Source organism: Cyanistes caeruleus, chromosome 18 (genome assembly GCF_971803275.1).
Source record: "Cyanistes caeruleus chromosome 18, bCyaCae1.hap1.1, whole genome shotgun sequence".
NCBI classification, from domain to species: Eukaryota; Metazoa; Chordata; class Aves; order Passeriformes; family Paridae; genus Cyanistes; species Cyanistes caeruleus.
The window spans coordinates 1,521,539-1,545,628 of NC_141718.1; the positions used below are offsets into that span (position 1 = coordinate 1,521,539).

The 24,090-nt window shown below is 43.4% G+C and overlaps 1 protein-coding gene across 2 annotated transcripts in view; it reads right to left on the bottom strand.

Annotated features, from left to right (window-relative positions):
* Window positions 1-24,090, bottom strand: part of TMEM132B (transmembrane protein 132B) — a 210,754-nt gene that overhangs the window by 109,432 nt on the left and 77,232 nt on the right. For both annotated transcript variants that reach the window (XM_086856500.1, XM_086856499.1), the window contains exon 3: window positions 5,358-5,498. In XM_086856500.1, the coding sequence (XP_086712626.1) occupies window positions 5,358-5,498 (141 nt within the window). The remainder of the gene's footprint in view (window positions 1-5,357; window positions 5,499-24,090) is intronic.

Here is a 24,090-nt window from a genome sequence, read left to right on the forward strand (position 1 = left end):
CAAGACACACCCAAAGCTTTGAAAACAAAACCAAATGATGCATCTTTGCTCAGCTGATCATCCATTCCTGTAACACATATTTACTTTAGATAAATATATGCACAAATCTTAACTGGCAGCAAATTTTACATCTTTCTCTTGGCTGATATTCTTGGTTCAAAGGGTATTCACAAGCACAGGAAAAGAAGTGAATTATTTGAAAACAGGAGGATGTATTTGCATGCCTATAAATACATAAAATAACTGCTTTTCCTGTTTTAAAGATACATTTCATTTACAGTTTTATAAGTTAATAATTTGTATTCTGTAAACATCTCTTAAAATAGCAAAGAAACTGAATGATCATAATAGAATCTTAATTTTCCATTCAAGTTTAAAGACAGAAGATGTCAGATGTTAGAGCTGAGCTGGACTGCATCAATTTAAAAAATATATAAATTTCCAGGTAACAGAATAAATACTTCTGAGTATTCTGAGTATACTTCAGGTATTCTGACCTGGAAAAAAAGCCTTCTGAAGATTTCAGTCTTTCTACTTCTGCATGCTGAGTGTCCCTCATGCAAGTTTAATTTCTGCAGTGATGGATATCCTGAGAGACAGAAGCTGTATTATAGACATGAAGATAAAATAATCCCTAGGTGAGAAGAACCAGTTTGGTCTCAATAATGCTCTACTCAGCACTGCAGGTTAAATCGATTTTATTAACTTTGCTAGTTAGCATAAATATAACCTTCCTGATTAAAATACTAGTTTGTCAAGGATCAGCCTCTCCTTACCTGGTAATAATCCAATACAATTTAATGACTGTTCCTGAGGAAGGAAAATGATCTCTCAGGATATTCCCTTGCAGAGCTGTTGCAATTCTGGCCCAAGCTTTTGTGCTGGCGCCATCTCCTTCGCCCTGAACCAAAGGCTGGGTCACATGAAGTGTTTGTTCTTCAGCTTTCCAGCAAGGAGAACACCGAGCACCATGAATTATGTTCTGTTCTGGAGCCTTTCAAATGAGACCATGGAAACTCAGCTCCTGCTCAGCACTGATGTGAAATAACCTAATCCTATGAAATGCTAAATCACTCTGGCAAAGCTCCTGAAATCCTGTTCCTCGGGATATCAGCCCTGAGTTATGGGATACCACAGCTTGCCAAGACGGACCAGGAGCCCTCTTGCCCTGGTCCCACTGCAGGCTAATTGTGGCATGTTCCTGAAATGCTTCCAGAGAACTCTCAGGAGCAAAGGACACAAGAATTGCAAGGCTCCATCCATCTTTTGGCAAATGCAGGGAAAAACCTGCATGGTCTTTACAAAGCGGGATCTGTTTGCAGGAAACCTCTGAGGACTTGTGTCTGGTAGGCTCCCAGATTTTGGCTGTGTGTTTCAAAAACATTTCTTGCACTAATTCAGCACTGACAGCACTGGGTGAGACCCCAGCCCTTCAGCAGCTCAGCTGTTCTGCACAGAGGCCTGAAAACATCTGATTTTCAGCAAAGCCCACCAGCCCTGACTTCCTTGCAAGCCTTCCTTCTCAAAGCAGAAATCCACACAGATCCTTTCCCATGGAATGGAAGTGCTGGGTCCCAGCCGCAGGCACAGAGCAGAACTATTTGTGCTTGAAGAATAAACTGTGTCTTTTTGAACCAAAACACTGCTGCTTCAACTATCCCCACCAAAATGAGATTCTCAGAGTTCTGCCCCAAGGAAAGAGCTCGAGGGAGAAGAGATGCAGATGGCAACAACCAATCTCCTCACTCAATAAGCTACCAAAAAAAGTCCTTTGAGATAGCAAAAGTAAGGGCCAAGCAAGGCTCCACACAGATCAGAAAAGATGTGGGCATATATATTGGTGTGTGTATATTTAAAATAAATCTCTTCCTTTTATGCTCTTTGTTCAACTGCATTATCAAAAAAGAGGTTTTAAATACAAGCTTATGGGACTACTAAAGAGGTGAATTTATGAATGTATTCCTAACAAAACACACTCTGGAAGGCTTTAATCTATGAATTGTGACAACCTCGGACAAAATGGATTTTTAATAGAATATAATGTAAACTGCCTGAAACACTGTGATAAGGAATTTTTTTTTTAAGTAATGCACCAAAAAGGCAACGATGCACTCCGCATGAAAGGAAGAAAGGTCTTAATTTAAAGCATTTTAATGGACACTCCATTTGCGTAGGGAAATGTGAGAAATGGAGATGAAAAACTCATGATAGCAGTAACACTGCAGAGGGGAGAGGGAGAGAGATTAGAAAAGTAAGCAAATTTGGAAATGCTCCAGCTGATAAGCGGGGCTGAAAGGAAGGCAGACAGGATTAGAACATGGCACAGCCCAGAGTCACTGCTCCCCTTGCAGGCTTTGTGTGTCAGGGGCTCTCAGCAAGGCTGAGCCCTGGCCAAAGGCCAAGTGCAAAGCTGAGCTGATGGGCTGAAGGGCACTGGAGAGCCCAGAGCTCAGTCTGGGGGCTCTGCCTCACGGGGATCTCTCGGTGTCTCCACACAAAGGCTGAGTGAGGCTCAGCCCTGCCGTGAACTTGGCCAAATCTTCCCCAGAAATAAGTTAAGCTCGGCTCAGAGGCTCAGTGCTGGCTTAGCCGCTGCTCCTCTACCAGCTGGGCGAGTCAGCAGAAATGAAATTAATTCCAAGATTGAAAATAGCATCTCCCCCGAGGTGGATGTGATTCTGTTCACTGCCACAAAAGAGGTGGATCCTGCACTCAGACACAAACTGCCCTTAGTGAAGCTCCTTGGATTGCTAAAGTGAGGAACACATGAACCGGGTCTAATGACAATTTTGTCACGTTGACCTTAACAGATGCAAGTTCAGGTCTCTCATCATTTAAATGCAACAAGAACTTCAATATAAACACTTGACATTCTTCAAAAGAAACAGGAGGGCCACCATTATGACCAAAAAGACAAATTAAAGGAAAGATCAAAGTTAAATATTTACTCTAAGCACTACAATATTTGCAAATCTGGAAGTGATCTTTCAGCAGTTTCTATTTGCATACTTTAATTAATCCAAAAATATTAAACTAATCTCATAAAGGCAAGGGTCAAAGTATTAATTAACTTGAGATGCATTCCTTTTGTGCAATTTAACAGTTCAACACAAAGCAAAACTCAGTTTTAATAAAAACTAAGTTACTGTGACAGGTATAATTTCATGGATTAGTGAAACCACATACAAGGCAATAAGTTTGAGTGCTCAGGCTATTTTTTTTTTTTGTCCAACTTTAAAAATAGTTCCTTCATTTTGATTTCAGTAACATCAGATGACCTTAATCTTCCTTTAACCTCAGTATTTCATTTTCAGACTGATGGCTTTCCACCTTGCTCTGAAGGGAACAGAGGCCACAGTTGTTAGAGGCAAGAACCTGATGGGGTTCACAGACCCTGCCCAGCCAACTGTTGCCTTTTCTGGACTACCTAAATACAGAGGCCAAGCAAAATTAATGGAATAAAATGTTTCAATGTTTATTGAAGGGCCTTCAGGTGCATTTAGGACAGATGAAGCCCCCCAGGGGCTGCACCCAAAAATGGACCACAGGTTATGGGTTTCACACTTTTATAAGTTTGGTCCATTTGCACATTGGGGGTTAATCCCACAATTACAGCTTCAGCTAATGAAGGAATTTACCCCCAGTTTGCTGCCCCCAGCTCACTTTTGTTTCCATCTCTCAGGCCTGAGGCAGTGAGGTGTCCCTGATTGCCAGGCCTGGAGAGGAATTGCTGTGTCTGACCCAAATGGGAGAACAGCAGCTCACTCTGCACGTGGAGTTTGGAGTTACACACTAAAGAACTGCAGGATTACAAATATATCAATAAAATAAAAGCTAAAATCCTAAAGCATCACACCACATGAGCCACTGGAGCTGAGCCAGGCTGAGCTCCCTGCTGGAGCCACCGTGTCCCCTCCCAGCCCCAGCACAGGCACAAAGGTCCCCCCTGAGCCAGACCCCCGAGCTCCCACCCCCCAAAGGGACTCAGTGGCCTCAGCAGCAGCTTTGGGGGAGCTGGGACACTTTGCCAGAGGACAAGGGCTGGGAGACAAAGTGCCAAATGCAGCAGCCTGAGCTCTGCTTTATCAGCCCATGAAACTCCAGAAAATAACGATGGAAGGAGGCTGGAACTTCCTGCATCCCCTCAGAATTCTGACTTACAAATGTGCTTAGGAAATAAGAGGGGTCTTCCCCACCTCCCCTTCTGTTTTCTTTCCTTTTTACTTTTTTTTCCTATCCATTTATTTTTTCTTTAATTGGGGAACAAGTGCATGGAACAGCTACTGAAGGGAAATTGCCTGGAATTCATGCCACGAGGCTCTGTAGCACCTCTGCAGAGGCTCTGAGGGGGAATCTCCTCACTCCCCTTGTGCCCAGCATCACCAGGCCAATGTCTGTGTCCCACTGTCACCTCCACTCTGCCTCAGCACTAGAGACACTTTTCCCTCATTATTCACCAGGCCTGCTTCACACAGCCAGGAGAACTCTCCTCAGCAGTGCCTGTTGCTGGAAAGTCATTAAATATCTTCCCATTTAATATCTTTCCACATTAAATATCTTTCCACATTAAATACCTTTCCCCTCAACACTTCTATGGCAGGTGGCTGGATGGGATTCGTTTGCTCCTCAACAACTTCACAAACTAAACAGAGCAGAAACTCTCTCTGTACTCCAAACCTCTGACAATAACCTTCCTAGGTCTAAGCAATTACCAGCAGCTTCTTTCTTCCCTTACAGGAGTTTTCAGAAAAAAAGATGGATGCACAAGACTCTACAAATAAAAATTTTGCCACAAAGTTTTGTGATTTCCTAATTATTATACAGTTCCTAGCTAAATTTATGCAGGGTATACTTTAACAGTAGAGTAACTGCAGGATACTGGGAAGAAATTGCTTGTTTTGTAAAATCCATAATTCTGACTAACAATTTCTCATTTCTTTTGATCCAGCTGGTGGGAGCATTCCCATCACAAATGTACAGCACATTCCAAGGGTTCAGAGACACTCAGAGGTGTTTTTCAGCATTAATAAATAACAGTGAATAGCTGATACTTTCATAGCTTTCAAATAAAGGCTGTATTGTCCTATATTGCTGTCGACTGCTCCCCATATTTCTCTATTTTAGTTCATTTTTTCCTGTTGGCCCCTTGGCAACAGGAATTCTGCTGCCCTGCAGGGTCATGAAAAGCAGATGTGAGCTAGGAATGGCCGGCTGCCTCCGGTTTAATTCAATAACTGACTCCCAAAAGCTCAGGAATGAAACAAAAGGGAGAACAGCTCTCATCAGATCACCTCTAGGTTTTCCAGGGAGGAAATATTATGGCTCATGAGGGGAGTTTTGGTGTGTCTCTGGCTCACCTGTCCTCGGCGCCGGGGTCGTTGTGCACGCAGGTGAGCGTGGCCGTGGTGCTGGCGCTGTCCGTCTCCTCCTGCACACCCCACTGGTCGGCATCGCTGACCCTGATGTCCGAGATCTTCACACCTGGGGCCGTCCTGATCCTGTGGGGGAACAACAAGGACTGCCTTAGCTACAGACCTACACACAAACCCCCAGATGAAGCCGGGGGTGAAGGGAATCGCTCGCTCTCCCATCAGGAACAGACAGGTTCCGACCGTGACTCACTCTGCTCTGAAAACATAAATCAGGCCCAAGCATTTTAAAGAGGTGAGCGATGAGTTCCATTATGTGCAAAACCAGTCAGCTTTAGCTGGAGCAATGTGGAGAGAACAAGAATGGTTTCTGCTGCTGTGGCACCAGTCTGACACAAATGAAACAGCTGTGATGAAGCATAAGGTGACTGAATTTGCTGTGTCTGTCCTGCAGTTTAAGATGGGGGAATAACAGCAATGTAATATAAAATACATCCTCCCACCTGCAAACCTTTGGGAGTGAGGTATCTCCTAATATTAGGGCCATCTGTGTGGAAAAAAATGAGTTTCATTGCTCAAAGACCATAATGCAGGAAGGAGAGAAAAGGAGTAAGTTATCCTGTCCTCCTGAAAGGAGTAAACTATCCTGAGGGAGGAGGATAATTATGTCATTGCACCAGGATCTATCAAACTGTGCACATCAGACTGCTCTGCTGCTGAAAATAATATGATGCTGACATGGAAAACTTTGATTTCCTGAGCATGGCTAGAGTCTGGGAGCAGTGTGGTAGCTGGTAAATGTCACCGGATTTTTGGCTTAAAAAAAAAAAAAACTTGCCAAAAATAAAAGTGCATGCTCCAGCGAGGCTCAGCGTTAGGAACAGATTGCTAAGGAATGGGAAACAAACTGCTTTTAATAGCAGGAACTTCATTTGTGCAGCTTGACTCCTGAAACAAGCCTGGGATTACAACAGGAGTGCTGCAAATATGCCTGGAGAACAATTAGGCAGAGAGAAACTGCTGCAGCGCCACGCTCGCCACCACTGTGACTTAATTAATTAAAAGCAAAGCCAAGAGGGACCTTTTAGTGATATGGTGGAATGAAACAGCACTGCTGGGACCTGGAGCGTTATTTAACAGTGAATTGTGATGGGTTTGCCCCATGCCTCATGGCCAGTTGGTGCTCGTGTTACACCATTAAAAACTTCCTTGAAGCTCTCGCTGGGTCCGTGTGCTTGGATCAAAGGGAGTTCACGACTCCATGGGTGGTCTTTTCCTCCGAGAAGGAATTAATTCATCCTGCTTTTATGATATCCTTATTTTTGCCTGTAAGGCTTTACTGACTCGATGGGTTAAATCCATTCCTGGCAGAACCAATCGGATGAAAACTATTCTCTGTAACAGAATTTTACCTGATATTTTTCTAATTGTCTCCTTCCTGCTTTTCCACAGGCATTCACCTCTCCCAACAGCACTCCTCAAAGCTGATGTGCCCTTTTCCTATCACTTCCTCTTTTTTTTTGTCAGCGGGACATTCACTTATTCCATAGTAATTACACTGGACCAAATAATTCCTGCAAGACACCTGCATGGCTTCATTTCAGACTGACTTGTAATTCACATCAGATAGAGAATTAGGCCCTCAGCAATGGATTCAATATTTTCTTTTATTAGACTTAGTCAATAACTTTTGAAAAGAATCATTAGGGCTCGACAAAAAAAACCCAAAAACCAAAAAAACCCAAATAAATCAAAGTACCACTTTTTAAATTTTCTCTTCCCCAGAAAAAAATTGTGTTTTTTAAAGAAATTCACCTCACCATTCTCTCAAGTTCACATGTTTTTCTTGACAATGTGTCTGAAAACTTTGAACCTGACTTTTCACCCAGGTCAAATCCTGGTTGATTAAAGGTTAATTGAAGGGCAGGAGATGCTGGGGGGACACGCACACCAGGACAGTTGGATCTCATCCACAATTTCAGGATTCATCAGCCTTTTCCCATCTGCCAGAAGCTCGTTATGTCCTCCTACACAGCTTTTGCACTGCAGATATCTTCACCCTGCAGCAGCTACTTCTGTCTGTTCTGAACCAAATCAAGGGATGAAGAGGATGAGGAGCCAGAAAGAGGATGAAGAGCTACAATGAGGATAAAGAGCTACAAGGATGAGGAGCTACAATGAGGATGAAGAGCTACAGTGAGGATGAAGAGCTACAGTGAGGATGAGGAGCTACAATGAGGATGAGGAGCTACAACAAGGATGAAGAGCTACAAGGATGAGAAGCTACAGTGATGATGAAGAGCTACAATGAGGATGAAGAGCTACAATGAGGATGAAGAGCTACAACAAGGATGAAGAGCTACAAGGATGAGAAGCTACAGTGATGATGAAGAGCTACAATGAGGATGAAGAGCTACAATGAGGATGAAGAGCTACAAGGATGAGGAACTACAATGAGGATGAGGAGCTACAATGAGGATGAGGAGCTACAATGAGGATGAAGAGCTACAATGAGGATGAAGAGCTGCAGGACACAGTTCCTGCACACCTGGGCAGGATTCAGGACCCCTGTGCAGCTCCCCCTGCAGCTGCTCCCCTTTGCCTCCTCAGTGGTCCTCACACAGAGGATGCAAGAGCTCAAACATTCCCTCTGCTGGGTGAGCAGTAAGTGAACAGCGCTCGCTGCTCCCCAGCCACGTTTTCCAAAAGTGTCTCAGAATGCTGCATTTTAGGAAAAATTCCAGTCTAATCCCTTGCATTGCATCTGCTCTGGTGGGCTGAGACAAGATGTCATTTTGCATTTTTGGATATCAGTAGAGCCAGGAAGGTTGAAAGAAGGAAGAAACTACGTTCAGCTTCTCACTTAGGAAAAGTCAAGAAATTCAAATGAAAGCAGCCTACATATGGGAGGTTTGAGCCTACTGTTCCTCAGATAAGTGATTCATATCTTTAAATCTGCCCCCAAACTCCACAGGCACAAAAATTATTGTAAGTGTTGGGGACCAAAGCTTTGAAAAAGAGTAAGAAATTCCTACCAGAGCTGACATGAGCTGGAGAAAGGGTGGTGAATGGCACGTGTGTGGGCCCTACGCTGTGCCAGGCTTCAATTAGAAGCTTGGGTGGATCATTTCATTTTCTTATACCTCCCTTCCCCACGAATAAAATACTGCAAAGTGTTGCTCTGCCAACTCAAAGGGAGCTGTAAGGATAAATGGAATTGCCTGAAAAAAAATCTGATGTCCTTTAAATTTGCCAGATGACAAAAAAATTCTGCCATCTCAGTGCATGAGACTGTGGAAAGGAGCCACTGAAGTATTTCATAAAACCGTGACCCAAAAGCAACTGCTACCACTAAGATGGCTTAATTACTTTTTCAGTAAATATAATTTTGAAATGAGAGGGCAAATAAAGAAAAAAAAGGAACAAAACACGACAGCCAATTGGAAATTTGGCAAAACAAACATTTCATTCCCATGAAATACTTGCTTTCTGAAAAGCAGAATTGTCAGACAGAAAAGTGTCCTGTTAAAAGCCCACCTTTAAAACAGTGCAGCATCCATGGCATTTGAAAATGCAATTAGCAGGGATGTGAGGCAGGGATGCTGAGGGAGCTGGGCAGAAATTCCCTTACAACAGGGCCTGTTTATTCGAGATATCACCTTAAGGGTGAGGGAGGTCCCACAGGAACGTGCCCCTCCTTGCTGCCACTGTCCCTGTAGGATCTGCAGGGGATGCAGCTGGGGAGAGGTTCCAAAACTGCTTCAGACTCAGCTCAGCCCCCTCCTGCAGCTCCAAAGTCCCATCGAGAAGCTGCCTGCAATGTAGATTTTGGAACAGATTTGGTAGCCCTGGCAGGACTTTCCCCTGAAGAATGTGTCCCTCGTTTACTGTGGAATATCAAGGTACAAATGGGATGGGCTGGGGGGAGCAGCATTCCCAACCTGGAACTCAGAAACTCTTCAAAAATGCAATTCCAACCCAAAGTGTATTGACCCCGTGAATTGAGAAGAAACTTAAGGGCTGCAGGAGGGATTTAAGCACAGAGAACTTGGTGTGGGGAATTCCACAGCCTCCCCATCAATTAAGTGTAAAATCTGAAAGGTAAATCCTTGCTTGTCACACACCCCAATCCTGGCAGCAGGAACTGGGAGGTAAAGTCTTGGCAAAAAGAACTTTAAAATAGAAACAGAAGGAAAAGATATTTAGGAAATAAAACAGAGATGTGCTCACAGCAGATGGGAAATGCTCAAAACGATGAGAAAAACTACTTTTTCAGAGCTATTTTAGAAATCCCCTTATCCCCTCCCCATTCCATTACAGGGGAAAGCATGATCTGAGTTAAATTCACTCTCAATGACGTAATAATAACAGTTATGATAAATTTCATTTGTAACTTCCAGCCATGTCTCTACTCAGCCCTTCCACATGCATTTTTAGCCCAATTAAAAATAAAGGCATTATCCTTTCCCTACAGGAAACCCAAGCTGTAACCAGTTTAGTCAACCTGCCCAAAATTCTACTGTCTCTGCAGAGCCAGAATGAGTTGATCCATCCCAATTCCCAGCTAGACACCCATCCCCATCTTTAAGACAAAACCAGTGCAGAGCTGAGTAAGCCCTCACAGAGCATTTAACACGTTTGCTTGCACAAACAGAAAGCAATTAGTTCTGAACAGGGTCCCTGGGGAGTTTCTAGTTAAAATACATGTGTTTTAGGATACATTAAACCAAGCATTAGAAATTAAAATCATCACTGAACTCAGACAACATCTGGGGATTTCTGGGTGTGGGGAGATGGGCAGGGTTTCTGCAGAGGAAGGAATACAGGGATTCCTGGAGAGGTGGAGGAAGGAGAGGGAGCTGACTGGGAGATAGAAGCAGGTGTGTGGTTCACAGTTCCCACATCCAGGGCACTCTGTGGCATTTGGGAGGGAGCCACAGCCAGCCAAGAGCTCATCTCTGAGAGCTGTGAAAGCAAAACCTTTTGGGAAATGCTCTTAGAGCAGAGGGAAGGCAGAGCTGGAGCAGAGGGAGCTCCCCCAGGAGAGGCACCATCGCTCTTCCTGAGCCTCCTGGCCAGAATTCTTCATGGTAATGCAGAAATATGAGGAAAATGAGGTGATGTAAAGTCACACATGGCAGAACCAGGAATTAGACCCAGAGCTGCCAAGGAATATTTTGGAATCTTCACCCTCCAGCCAAGCAGCTCTCCTGGTCCTGCTGCAGATCCACTGACAACAGCCAGCCATGGGAGACCAGGCTCTGGCAAATGTCCTTTCTGCTGCTGGAGTGTGTGAGTGAGGAATCCTGCACTGCCTCACCTCCCATGGAATTTACAGCAGCTCAGGGGATCAGGTCCTAAACCTTCACAAGCTAAGCAAGTGTTTATTCTTCAAAATATTTTCCCAAGAACTTTAGTTCTTTGTTCTTTTGTATTTTAAAAGACCTGTCACCGATTTATGTTCAAATTATTTCCCCATCAAATTCTCCCTAAAATAGCAGCGCTGGGCCAGCTGTGTTTGCTTCTGCAATTCCATATTAATGTCACTATAAGCAAGGTTACTTTTCCAAGTATGTAAAATACACTTCAAAATACACAAAGATCCTGCAAAGACCTGATCCCTCTCTGAAGAGGTCACAGGAGTAGAAACACAAAGAATATTCTGCTTTATAGCAAAGTAAAGCAAGCAGCCTACGCAGCCCCATGGAGGGGTGTAAGGAGATGCTGAGCAGATGGCAATTTGGAAACAGCAACTGCCAGGCACCAAACTAAAGGAAACCCCAGGTAAAAGGCTTTGACTGAAGGTAGCAACAGGCAAAGAGCTCAGCGTGGCCCTGGGAAAAAGCCACTGCCAATAGGTGCTGCCAGTGAAACAATGGTGGGACAAAACCCCTGGGTTTGCCCTTGGGGTTAAAGGCAGCTTAATACTCAGAGAAATGCAGCAGCTTCCAAAGTCAGCTTGAGATTTGACCTCTGAATTTCATCCATGCTATGAACTGCTCCAGTGGCTGACCCCTCAGTGCGTAACTGGCTCAAATGTGTTTCTAAAACCAGCCCTGGGTGGGCTGTGCTGCCTGCCTTGGCCCCATTTGCCCCAAAACACCTCCCCAGGGCAGGGTCAGAGCTTTCCCAGCCCCACAACCTCGTGGGACTGTTCTGTGCCTCCTCACCTCAGCACTCTCCCACCTTTCCACCGTACAGGGAAATGTGCCTTTCCCTCCCTCGGCCATACCTCACTTCCCCCCTGCACCAGTTATTTTTAAATAACCTTTTGGAGCTGCTGTATTTAACCCTGCCAAGCATTTGGGGCTGCAGCTTTTACTGTCACACAGAGCTCAATCCAACACACTCTCAAGGAGGAAAGGCAATGCCAAAGCTCCAGCTAGGGCACAGCAGATAAAATAGGTTCAGGACCAGCACAGAGCAAGGAGGAACAAATCTGCTCAACACAAGTGGTGGCTGACAGAAAAAACAGCCCAATGACTCAGAGAACAGAAAACCCTCTGAAATTATGGAGGGGATCAATGCTGAAGATTTAGAATGATACAATTACCACTCTTGTACCCAAAAAGGTGAAGCTGTCAACCTTTTTTTTTTTTTCAGACATCAAATGTTTCAAATTATGTAAAACATCGAGCTCACTAGCATATTGGATTTTGAATAATGAAAAGAGTAAACAGGATTTTAATTTGGATTCTGACAGTAAGGTGCTTTCCATGTGATAAATTAACTATTAGGGAAGACAAATTAACACAACCACCCCTTGAGTATGATGGCTTATGATTTTGAGGAAGCTTTTACAGAAGCATGATAAAAATAAGGCAGGATGAAAAACAGGATATGACGATGGAGGGAGTATTTCACCAAAAATTCTTCCTCCTCCTTTTCACCAAACTGTGCATATAACTTCTCTTAAAAAAAAATACAGCAGCTTCTCTCAAGAGCCCCCCATTTTTCCTAAAAATGTCTCAACATTTTAGGAGAGCTCCTCAGCTGCTCTAGATGACCAGATTGATGAATTTTAAAGTGCTTGTTTAACACTGAGATGTTAAATTTGACATCTGTGAAGCAAGGTCACAAGAAGAGGCGTCACCCTTCCTTAGGATTTTTTTTTGAAAGGGAAGGTGTCTTGAGAAAAATTTTCTAGGCATACGACTATGCTCATAAAAGCAGCAATCAGCAAAAGTTGATGTGATCAACTTCAAAGCAGCCAAGCATCATGTTATATTTCCATATCCAGAGGAAAACTCCCAAGTTTTTGTCATTTTTTTAAAGGAGAGAAGACATTTTAAGATTTCATCTTCACATTTGAGCAGAAGCTCCATTTTTCAATCTGCTCTCTCTCTCTCAGGTAAGCAAATACAGCTTAGATAAACAGCAGAAAGGCATCCTAATTGGCTTGAAATTAAAGCTATTAATTTTTATTCTTATTTATTCCTGTCACAAACCAGCCCTGTTTTATATGGATTTCCAACACTGCTATGGAAACCTGAGAGGTTCTGAAGTCTTTATGTAACACGAGATGAAAACGCCGTCTCCCACAGTGAGCACTGTTTTCTTTGAAATATGTCAACAGTGGAATTTTGTCCCTCTGGGAGAAAAGGGGTTGCCAGGCACTGAGACAGGAGACATCAGGTCCAAATCTATTGACTCAAGACATGCTATTAACCATTTAACTCACTGGGCAGCTTCAAAATAAGGATGTTTACCCACCTTTGCTTGGAAATTCATGCAAGGAGAAAAAAACCCTACTATTTCTATGGAGACACCATGTACTTGTATCCCTGAAAATTGTACAGATACTGAATTTCAATATATTCCTGTAATTTTCCAGTAGTACTTCAAACTACAGGTCAAAAAGTTGTGTAACAATTGGCATTTTCTTATTAAGATTAAAAGTCACAATTTCTTGGAGCACACTGAAAACATTGCTGTATCTTTGACATACAAATTCCTTTAATCCAAATATCAGCAAGTGTGGGTCTAGACTGTGCTGAAAGCTCCTGAGATCCAGCAAACTCGTGACAGATGTTTGGGTTGCCAAGACTGGCATCTCACCAGCCCAGCTCCAGAGAATCCAGCTACACCAGCACGGAAGGGCAGCAGATCCTCTGTCCTTTGCCTGCCTGGAGGGCAGGAAAAATTGCCCAGAATTTGCAAATAAATCCACAATTCCTAGAATTCATTGGACACTTTATACATTCCAGGTATCAAATAAATATGAATTAACCATTTCTACTATTAATCAGATGGAGATGGGTCTTCTTCCAAGCCTAAATGATCCTTGCACACCCAAAATCCCTTTCTCCTTAGGGTGCACAAGCAGCTTGCAGCCTCCCCTGAAAGAAGAGATGTTTTCCTTTATCCCAGTGCCTCGGTGGAGCTAATTGAGCTGTGATGTGTGGATTGTTATTCCAAGAGCTGGGAGTGCCCTCACACATCTCCAGGACTGAACTCGGTGCCCTCTTCCCTCCAACACAACAATTTGTGCTAAACCTTCTCTGCAGAGAGGAGAGGTGAAAAGCTGGAGTGGTTTTCTGTAGCACATCTACAGAACAAAAATCAAAGCCCCTTCAGTCTCTTCAACCTTTCTCTGAAAGATCTAAAACACTCAGACCATGTCCTTTACCTTGAAACCAATGCAATGCTCCGAGAAATGAAACTCTTCCTTAAAACCTGGAAGTTTTAAAGGGGAATATGCATTACCAGCCTGAAGGAGTTCAGAGTATTTGAACTTGGAATTCTTGCAATCATGCAGAAACACGGCTTTGGAAACCATAATGAAAAAAAAATCAAAGGAAGGCAGAAGTTTCCTCCTGCAAAGACAAAGCTAGTTACAGGTTTCTTTTTATTGAAAGGTTCCTTTCAGAAATCAGCACTGCAAAAACATTTGCAGCCTGAATAGAGTTCAGACCTCCTGGGAGACAAAGAATTTTTATAAAAGGGTCATTTTTCTGCCTCTACAAATAAAAAAAAAAAAAAAAGCTCTGAAGGTCACAGATTCTGGAAGCACCTAAACAACAACAAAATAAAAACTTTCCATCCCTCTCCTTGCAAAAGTAGATAATGAGCTCCATGGCATTGGCCTGGTCAACAGGGACCAGAGTTTACAGCATTTAAAATACTCCATCACTGCAGCTGAATTTGCTCACCACCCTCAGCCATTTCCTTTTAAAAGTTTATTAAATACAGTAATATATTACTATAATTAATTCTCTTTTACCAGACATCAATATATATGACTTAGAGCCTAAGGAATCTTCCTGGGTTGCTTCAAGCTGCACCAGCAGAAAAATAAACTAAAAATGATCATTCAAAAGAGCAGATCTTTGAAAACTACACACACTTCTAATTCCACTGAACTCATCCCAACCCTTGGCACATCCAGGAGTTGCTTGACAGCATGGAGTGGTCTTTAGGGGATCAATCCTACATTATCCCATGCTTGCTCAGCACTCTGAATACGAAAGCAGCACAGAACAGGTTGTTACCAGGACCTGGAGACAAGGAGACACTGACCTGAGCACAAGGGATGGAGTTAGAGGGAAGTGGGGGAAAAAAAATACAACACAGCAATGAAAATCCTCCCAGAATTAAAAAGACCACAAGAACTTTGCTTGAACTACTAGTTGTTGTTTTTATTGGAGTATTTTATGGGGTTTTATGTTGTTTAATCGAAGAAAGAAAATGGATGCCATAAAATATGCAGAGCTAACTGGGGCTGCAGAGTACATTGCTGAATATTGCTAGTAATGCCATTTCCCCTTCACTGTCAAAAAATAAAAATATCCTTCTTTATATCCCTGTCACATGGAACAGCAGTCCTCTCACGCTTGCCAATCAATCACCCTGGAGTGCACCTTTACCTTGAGCACTATGTGCTAGGATGGTGAATAAGGAAACCTTAGGAAATAATCTCCCTTTCCACAAGATAGAATTCAATTTCCAGTATAGCTCAGGCCAGTACTTCTCTTGAAAAGGTGGCACCATATATTACAGCAGAAAAGCATTTTTCTGCTGGTAGTGAAAACTTTAGTGAGCATTATGATTATGTGGTTTGTACTCCAGGCACCAATGACCACCGAGCAGGCTAATAACGAGCGAGTTCTGATGAGAAGAGCCCTCCAGCTGGGATAAAACATCAAACACTTTTTTCACCCTGAGTTGTTTTTTTTCCCTCCATTCTCCTTTCTTTACTATAAGATTTTTTTTTTTTCCCCTAACCTGCAGACAATTTTCCAAGATTCTCCTCAGGAGTCAGCACTTCACTCTGGTGCTCAGGTAGCCCCAGTCAGCCCTTTGGCCACGGTGCCAACAGCATTTATCTTTGCCAGCTCCATTTGGTTCCTTCAGGTGCTTCTTGAACACTCCCTGAAGGTAGACTGAGCATTCACCAATGACCCTTTGAATCCCCCTTTGGAACTCTGCAGTTTTGGGAAGGCTTTTGCAAGTCCTGAGCTTTGTCTCTGGTCTGAGCCCAGCTGTGCAGCAGAGGCTGGCTGGGCTGTAATCCATTGCAATAAAGTCCAGGGAAAGCCCCACGAATGGATGGTGCCAAGCCCTGTCTGCCTGGATTTGCCTGCAATCTTTCCAGCTATGAAGATGAACAGACAGTTTTTTGCCTCTGGATGCCCCGAAGCTCCAAGTCCCAGCTTTTGTTCTTCAGATCTGGCCAAAATATCATTCTGCAAGCTGATGCCTGACAGACAGAGCCCAACAGCCCCAGAGCCAAAGATGGGCAAAGAGTTCAGGAGGATTCAGCCCTCCAAAGTGTGTTGCTCACAGTGCTGCCACAGCTTAGAAAGCTCATCCAGCCCTGCAAAGCTGTCAGGAAAATTTACCAGCCACCACACAAAAATGACTTGCAGTTTACCAGAGTGATTGATGGTAATGCAAGGAACTAATGGCATTTTACTTGCCTGTCGAAAGAAATTACTCACCCTGGACCAGCAGGATTGGGGAAGGATTCTTTATTCCTTACAATGATTTTTTTAAATTAAACTCTGGTGTTCATAGGGCTGAAGATCGGTCACAGACAGCAGCTGGCTTCAGGATGGATTCCAACATGATCTAGCATGGACAGACAGGTCTGGCACAGCAATAAGCAGGGTGACAGGCAGCTGCACGCTGTGCTTCTGACTTCTTTTTACATTTGCAGATTTCAGGAGGCCAAATCCATTTCTAGATCATTAATCTCTAACAAAGACCTAAGTCCTGGCCCCGTGCATGTAATAAAAAGTTGGGGACACAACAGGACAAAGAGGCCATAACCAAAAACTGGAGGCTTCAGTGGCAGAGGAATGTGCTCCCATTTTGTCTCTGTGTTCAGAAGAGTATTCCAGGATTAGGGATTAATTCCCTTCCTGAATCAGTAGAGGGATGGGACCATTCCCTCTGCAGCTTTCCCTTTCCTCCCTAACACCATCCTCAAACCTCCTTTATCTTTTAGCATTTTTCCTTTACCATTGCAGCTGTTGCCACGAGGACTTCTCTGTTCTGGTTTCAGCTGCAGGACCAGCACTCCCCCTGGCAGGACAGCAGATCCTCCACCACAGCTCAGTCACAACATCCTTGTTAAATGAGCTACTTCTCCACCTTGGAGGCAAACAGAATTCATTCAGGAGATTGCCAAGGGGTAAGGACTGAAAAAGGGTCCTTGAGCAGCAGCTGATTCTTACAAGCAGAAGCACAGGTGGCCTCAACACCCAGCACTGCCCTGGAGAACTTCTTCAAGACAAAAAGCAGAGGAAAGCCCAGCTTTTGAGGTTATGAACAAGCCAATCTCACAGCTTTGATTTTGGACAGCCTGTTTTCTTGACCAGTCTTTATGATTCAAACTCCTTACACATCCTCAGACACCAGATGAAAAACTATCCCTGCCAAAGGTCACAGTCAAAAAAGGGAGAGGAGGAACAATTCATGTTTTATGAAGACTGCACAGGCCTGGGTGCTGGATACCAAGAAGCCTTTTCAACTTTCAGCATGTCCAAGGAAACACTGTTTGCAATAACACTCCAAAACCAGGCTTTCCCACTGAGGGGGTTGTGGGGCACAGCTCTCAAAATCTAGGCACAATCCATTATAAAACACTCAGTGATTTTCAGAGAAAAACACTCACAGTGAGACACTGTATCCAACTGAGCATTAAGCACTTCCCATTCCTGTTCTGCTTTCCCAATTCTACTAGTCCCTAACCCTCTTAGTCATGAATCCTTGATTAATGAGCCTTGTTTAGGGGATGTGAATACTGAAATTGCTCTGATATACAGGCTCTAACCACAGAAAGACAATCTAATTCAGCGAGGGAATCTGCTGTGCTTAGGGGGGGATTCCAAACCTTCAATAAAGGAAATCAGCTGTTAAGTCATGCTAACAAGGGGCAGCACGCTGTGCTCTCAGCTCCGTGGTGCCATGTGATGGTCTCACAGCTTGGCATCTGGGGGCAAAATCATCTTCATGTGATAAGGATGTTTAACATCTGCTTGGAAATCCGGGGCCGGTCAAAAAAGGGCTGTGAGTGGAGCGAGGATGATGCCAGCGTGGTTTTACACCAGAATCCTTAACTAGGAGGAACAGGAACACACACACACATCTCCTGAGCCTGTACAGCAAGGACCAATAACCCAGGGCTAAACTAATTATGGCTTGTTATGCTTGAGCAGGAAAACAGCAGCCGCTCCTCTCCTGCTTCAAGGGGATGTGTAAAACAAGTGTCTTCCTGGCTCTTCTTCCCTGTGCCTGCAAGGGAAGAGCTGTCTCTGGGGAGCCTTCAACTCCCAGGGTGGCCAGAGGAGCAGATTTCCTCCACAGCTGGGGACATGGGCACAGGCAGGACAGCTCTGCTCTCCAGGCTTGATAGCAGGGCTAGCCAAGGCCCTCAGCAGCCCAGCCTTCTTGTTGACTCTAACATAAAAATGTATTTCTCAGGACATGAAAAATCTGATATAGCAGTTTCCTTCCATCAGTTTATTTCATTAAATAATATCACTCATCACGTGCTCATGAATATTTGTAACAATTTGGGGGGTAGAAGGAGGGACCTTGGTGAAACCTGAAATGGTTTATAAAATGCACCAAGATGGAGGAAATGTTCCTTGTTCTCCTCCAGCAGGTACTTTCAGATGTGTTTCACAAGTCCAATGCTCGTGACCAGGGGATTAATTCCTCAAGACAAGCCCTCTTCCCCTGAGCTCCTCCCCAGCTCTTCTCAGAAAATGACCTTTTCTGATCTTAAAACATCTTGAAAGAGACAGAAAGATTAATTATGCTCCTCCCTCCTTCATCTTCACAGAACATCCGAGTGGTTTCTACAGCTGCAAAACCTTTATGTCCACGATCCTTTTGAGTGCACTGCTGAGATATTCAAAGACCCATTAAACCAAAGGGGAAGACCCATTCCCTGAGACTTTGTGTGGAAAGGAGGTGGGAAGGAAGGCTTAACATTATCTTCTACTTAAGTTAGAGACAGCTGGAGAAGATTGATTCATAAATCAAGCTCTCCCCTTACAAAAAGTCACCTGTTCTCGTGGTGCTCTGCACACAGGAGATGCTGCTGGGACTCAAATGTTGAGAAATGCTGCCTGATCCAATGATTCTGCTTATTCCTGCAGCAGATCCATGGGATGAAGAAGCAAAATGGACACAATTTTGCACCTACAAGTCCCAGTTGTTTTCCATTTGTAACATTAACAGAGTTGGAGCTCACCTTTCAGAGCAGTTTGCTGCATGCGTGGTGTTTGTCAATTCCTGCCTGGTTGTGGTTGGAATTTTTTTCTTCAGCAATTGTTGTCACTGTATCAGACCTTACCCTAGAGCCAAATGTGAGGCATCAAGGGACAGTGTCTTCCCAGCAAGTAATTGCTGATACAAACCCTAATTCTCAATTACCAATGTCAATAACTTGTGGATATTAAAAGGGAAGAGTGTTACTGGGCTGAGATTGCTTTCTGATCTGATATCTGGACTATAAACCATCTGATTTGCTGAAAGAGAGCTCAAATTACAAAGGCACCATTCAAAAAAAATCTCTAAATATAAGGCTGACATCTGTTGATTTTCAGTGGTGCTGAGAGTGCTCCGTTCCTTCCTGGTGGTGTTGCCTTCCTGACTTGAATCTTCACTGTCAAGACATTGTCCTCAATTAACTTCAGGCACAACTATTCTCAGTCTTAACACTCTGCCCACCAGACTAGCAGTGGGTTTCAAAAGTGGGTCTGCAAGCTGTAATCTCAAGCTCATCTATCAGAAATACCAGTATTATTCATATTTTCTACTTTTTTGGAACAGTGAAACCTCAGAAGTATCATTACATTCAAGTTTTGGTTTAGTCCTGGGAATATTTTATCTTATTTTCACTTGGGGAACTCCTTTCTTTACTGAATATTCTCACAGTGAAGGTATTTCTGCAACTTTATGTGAAACTAAGTAGCCAATGTCATACACACGGTGCTGCAAAGACTAAATCTTGATATTAAGCAAAGTCAGGGTTTAATTTCCCTGCACGCAGCAGGTGAGGTGGGGAAAGGCTAGATTTGGAGAAGGTAATAAGCAGTCACAGGTGAATATAAAATATAAATGCAAAATGCATTTCCTCATATTTATTGCATTTTTTACATCTAAATCAGGCAGATTTCATTCCACAGATTGAGACTGATCTGAAGTAATTTAGTGGGAGGCTGGTAGCTGAAACACATAATCACATTTCTAGAACAATGTAATTACATTGAATTTAATGTGATTTCCTGCCACAGGTTTAAAAGTGCAGCCTCCTCCACATTCTCAATTTATGCTGAACATGACACTTGATGTAAGACTACTTTTACATAGCCAGGTAGAGCATTGCATAAGGGGAGAAAGTACTCTGTGACCACTTGAATTCCCCATCAGGCAAAGATGCCAGTCATGAAGCACCAGCAAGCTCAAATCTAAAATTTTAGGAAGATGCTGTTTCAGCAGATGATCATTGATTTTAGATTTCATTTTCATTAAATGGCTCACAAAGAACAATTATGCCCTCCTTATGAACTTGTGCACAAGTCTGTTCTGCTCTGTGGAGCGAAGAAATCTGATTGGAAGTTCATAGCAGAGGAGTTTTCAGGATTTTGTGGGTTGTAGATGTTTCAGAGAGTGCTATAATAAAGACTTTTTCTAAAGAGCAGGTTAATAAATGGATAGGGCAGGTCATACCTGTTAAGAACTGCTAGGAAATACTGGAGGGAAAACTAATCTCAACCAGAATGCAGAGCAAGAGCTTGAATACTAAAATAAACACAAGGACAAAGGGCTGGAAATGTATCAAAGCTAGGAATAAAATAGCACAGTCATTGGTGTTTATTTAACTCCTACAAATTAGTTAAGAGTTGATTTAGAGAAAGTGTGCAAACCAATGCATCAGGACAGCCCGTGCTGCCAAAGCACTGCATAAACAGGAGGGTTACTCTTAAAAATAAATAACACTAAGTTACAGCTGATCAGATGAAATTCTGCCTACTATGAGACAACTCAAAGAATCTCTTTGCAGAATAATTTCAAAGTTATACAAATGGAGGCATATTTACAAGCAATTTGCAAACAGAAAGAGAAATGAATAAATTGATCAAAAATGCTTTTTACTGCTGGCAGTTCATTTGACTTTCTGCAGAATGCTTCAACATTTATATTCCTTCATTGGAATAAATAAGTATTGAAATATAATGGATAATGAAGCAGATGATAAAAGGCAAAGTGCACAGGATTTTTTTTTCCCCCCCAAGATCAATATAAATCTAAATGAAATAAAAGTTGAAAAGTGGGTTTTTAAGCTGGGCACTTTTATGAAAAGTAAACAAACACTGGATTTAAAGCAGTATAATTACTGATGAATCACAACACTATGGAAATGGCCTCAGAGAGCTCCAAATGCATTATACACTGTGGAGGGGGAGGGAGAACAAGAGGGAAAAAAGCCCCTAAAATGAGACAACACTGAGCCCTCACTCAGCTCAACCACCCTGTACTGATGTCACAAAATCAGCTGCATTTAGGTTATAAAGCCAAATCTTGGCATTACCCCATGCATGGAAGTTTTCTTTGGCTTGAACAAGAAAAATCTCAAGGTGTGCAGGCTTGGAACAAACCAAGGAGAGACCTCAATGTCTTGGAGTGGCTTTTTGTCACTCCCTGCAGAGCGCTGTGCTGTGAAAGGCTCCCACAGCCAGTGACCACGCTGCGGTGGCAGCGACAAAACCAGGGCAAGGGAAAGCTTTGTCTGGGAGATGACAACGTGTATTATTGATGGCTCAGCCACCTGCAGCCCTCAGTGCTTGGAGAGGATAATGGATAATGGTCCAGGAAGGATCTGAGGAGGGCTGAAGGCTGGTGTGAGTCCCACAGGGCACAGCAGGGCTCAGCCACCAACCCCACCACACAGCTCAGCTCTTCCTCCTGAGCCTGACAAGCTTCCCAACAGCTGCAGCATGTCCAGACTTCAAACCCTTTAGCAGGGTTCCTTCAAGGAGCTAATGCATTTGCTGAAATTAATTTTGGGCTGCAGCTCCTTAAAAGGTGCCCATTCCTACATCAGGCAGATTAGCGGCAGAGCCGGCTGGAAGCTGCAGTCTTAATCAAAACCAAAAATGTACTAAGCAGATTTTCCCTTTTGTTTACTGGAAAGCCACTTTCTTCAAGGTCACTCAAGACAAGAGGCAGTTTGCTTAAACAATAAGAGATTTGCCAGAGGTGCCCCTTTTCATCCCTGATCACTTCCTGGAAGAGAATTCTGCAAAGATACACGGGAGTACGAGAGTGGAGTCAGAATTCACCAACCTCAGTCATTCAGCTGCAAACCAGAACCAACCAGACACAAACACTTGGATCCAAACTTGGTCAAAAATGGTTAGAAATGAGAAACAATTTGGCTCCAGCAGGATTACCACTACATTAATTGGGAGGTCAACCCAACTTCTCAGAACTTCCATTATGAAATGAAAGGAATGCAAATCTCCACTTACCCCATCACCACTCCAACAGTTACACATTCAGATTTCTTTCTAGAACAAGTGCAAATTTGCTTTGATTCTATGACATTTCATCACTTAATACATTTATAGCATGTCAAGGGAAAACTTGACTGAATTCACAATGCTGTACTGATTGAGTTCCTAATAGGAACAGCTGTCAGAAGGACTTGTGAGGATAAATTTCAAAATCACATTTCCTAGCTGGCAGAGGACTTTCTGCACTTTCTGTACCTATGTACAGAACTTTCTGGGACACAGAGATGGCCAGCCCCTCTCCCCAGTTTCCATCAGCCCATGACATGGCAGCTGATGCAGCCACACCAGTGCCTGCACAAAGTTTTTTCTCCAGAGTCCTGCACTTTACAGAGCTGTGGAGTCAGAAAAAGCTCTGCTGGAGATTCACAAAGAACCAGGGGGAAAGGAGGGAGAGACCAGTTGAGAGGAACCCACCAGAAGATCCCCAAGTACAAACTACCCAAGCACAGAGCTCAGGTGGGAGCAGAGAACACAGGAGGCAGCAGAGCTGGAGGTCAGCATTTAGCTGAGCTGAAAATGGGCAAAGATGACACAGAAAACCAACTCAATCCAAGTTTGAGCCCATGCCCCAGCCTCAGAGCTTCCTGCCCCTCTCAATCCCGACCTATGAATGGAAAAACATCTGGGGAGTTTTGCTCTTCTGGTCCCTCCTCAAAACCTTCACATTTGTTTAGAGAAGTCTTCAAAATACAGCTTCCAAGGGAACCCCAGCATTTCCAAATTCCTCTCCCTCTCTGCAGAGACCTGCAAGGGCCTGAAGTGACCTACCTTGAGCACTCATGGCCCTGTTTTAATTAGGCAAAGAGGAGGAAAAACCAGTGCTTCTCAATACTTGAAACCAACCAGTTTCAAATAAATATTTAAAGTTGTCCTGATTGTTAGATAAGCAGCTTCTGCAAAGAGATTGCAAACGTTGCAATTGTTTTGCCATACGGTCGCCAGCAGCTGGAAGCTCTGACATGCCCATTTCAATCAGAAATTTTCCATTTCAAATGCATTTGGCTGTTTGTTCGTGGTGAGAAATGCTTCCCATTACAAGCGCTTTCAGAAGACCTCAAGGAGTGAAGCACAGGTGGCTTTTCTTAAAGTAGGGGCAAAGCATAGCTTTCTGTAAACACTCCTTTTGATCAGTAAATAAGGAAGAAAAGGTGCTGTGCCACACTTTCTGCACTGCTATTAGGCAGCTGAGGGGCTCCTGCTAGACCAGACAAAGCCTTCAGTCAGCCCCACAGAATATTCCCAAATAAATGAAAAGAACGGTGGGAGGAATTCACTTTAAAGTGCATTCTTTGTACTTTCCTTTTCATTAAATATAATAATATGCAACAGCTTCTTGTGGTGTTGAACGGACAATACTCTTCACTCTTTTTTCATGCCAGCACTTCAACCACTTGTACTTACATTCTTCCACCTAATCACTACCTCGCTGTTGTTAAAATCCATCATGCACTAGGGGCCAAATCTTGAGGTCCCCACTCAAGCCCTCTCTTAAATGAGCTCTTAGGAGGATTTTTGCATGATTAAGCATCACAGGGTTTTTTCCCTAACTGATATTTGAATAAAGAACACAGGAATTGGCCTTGATCATTACCATAATGCTTTCATGTTTTCCACAATGCCACTCAAAAGCCTAAAAATATGGCATAGAAGCCCTGCAGGGAATTAATGCAAAGTGTCTGTATTTGCAC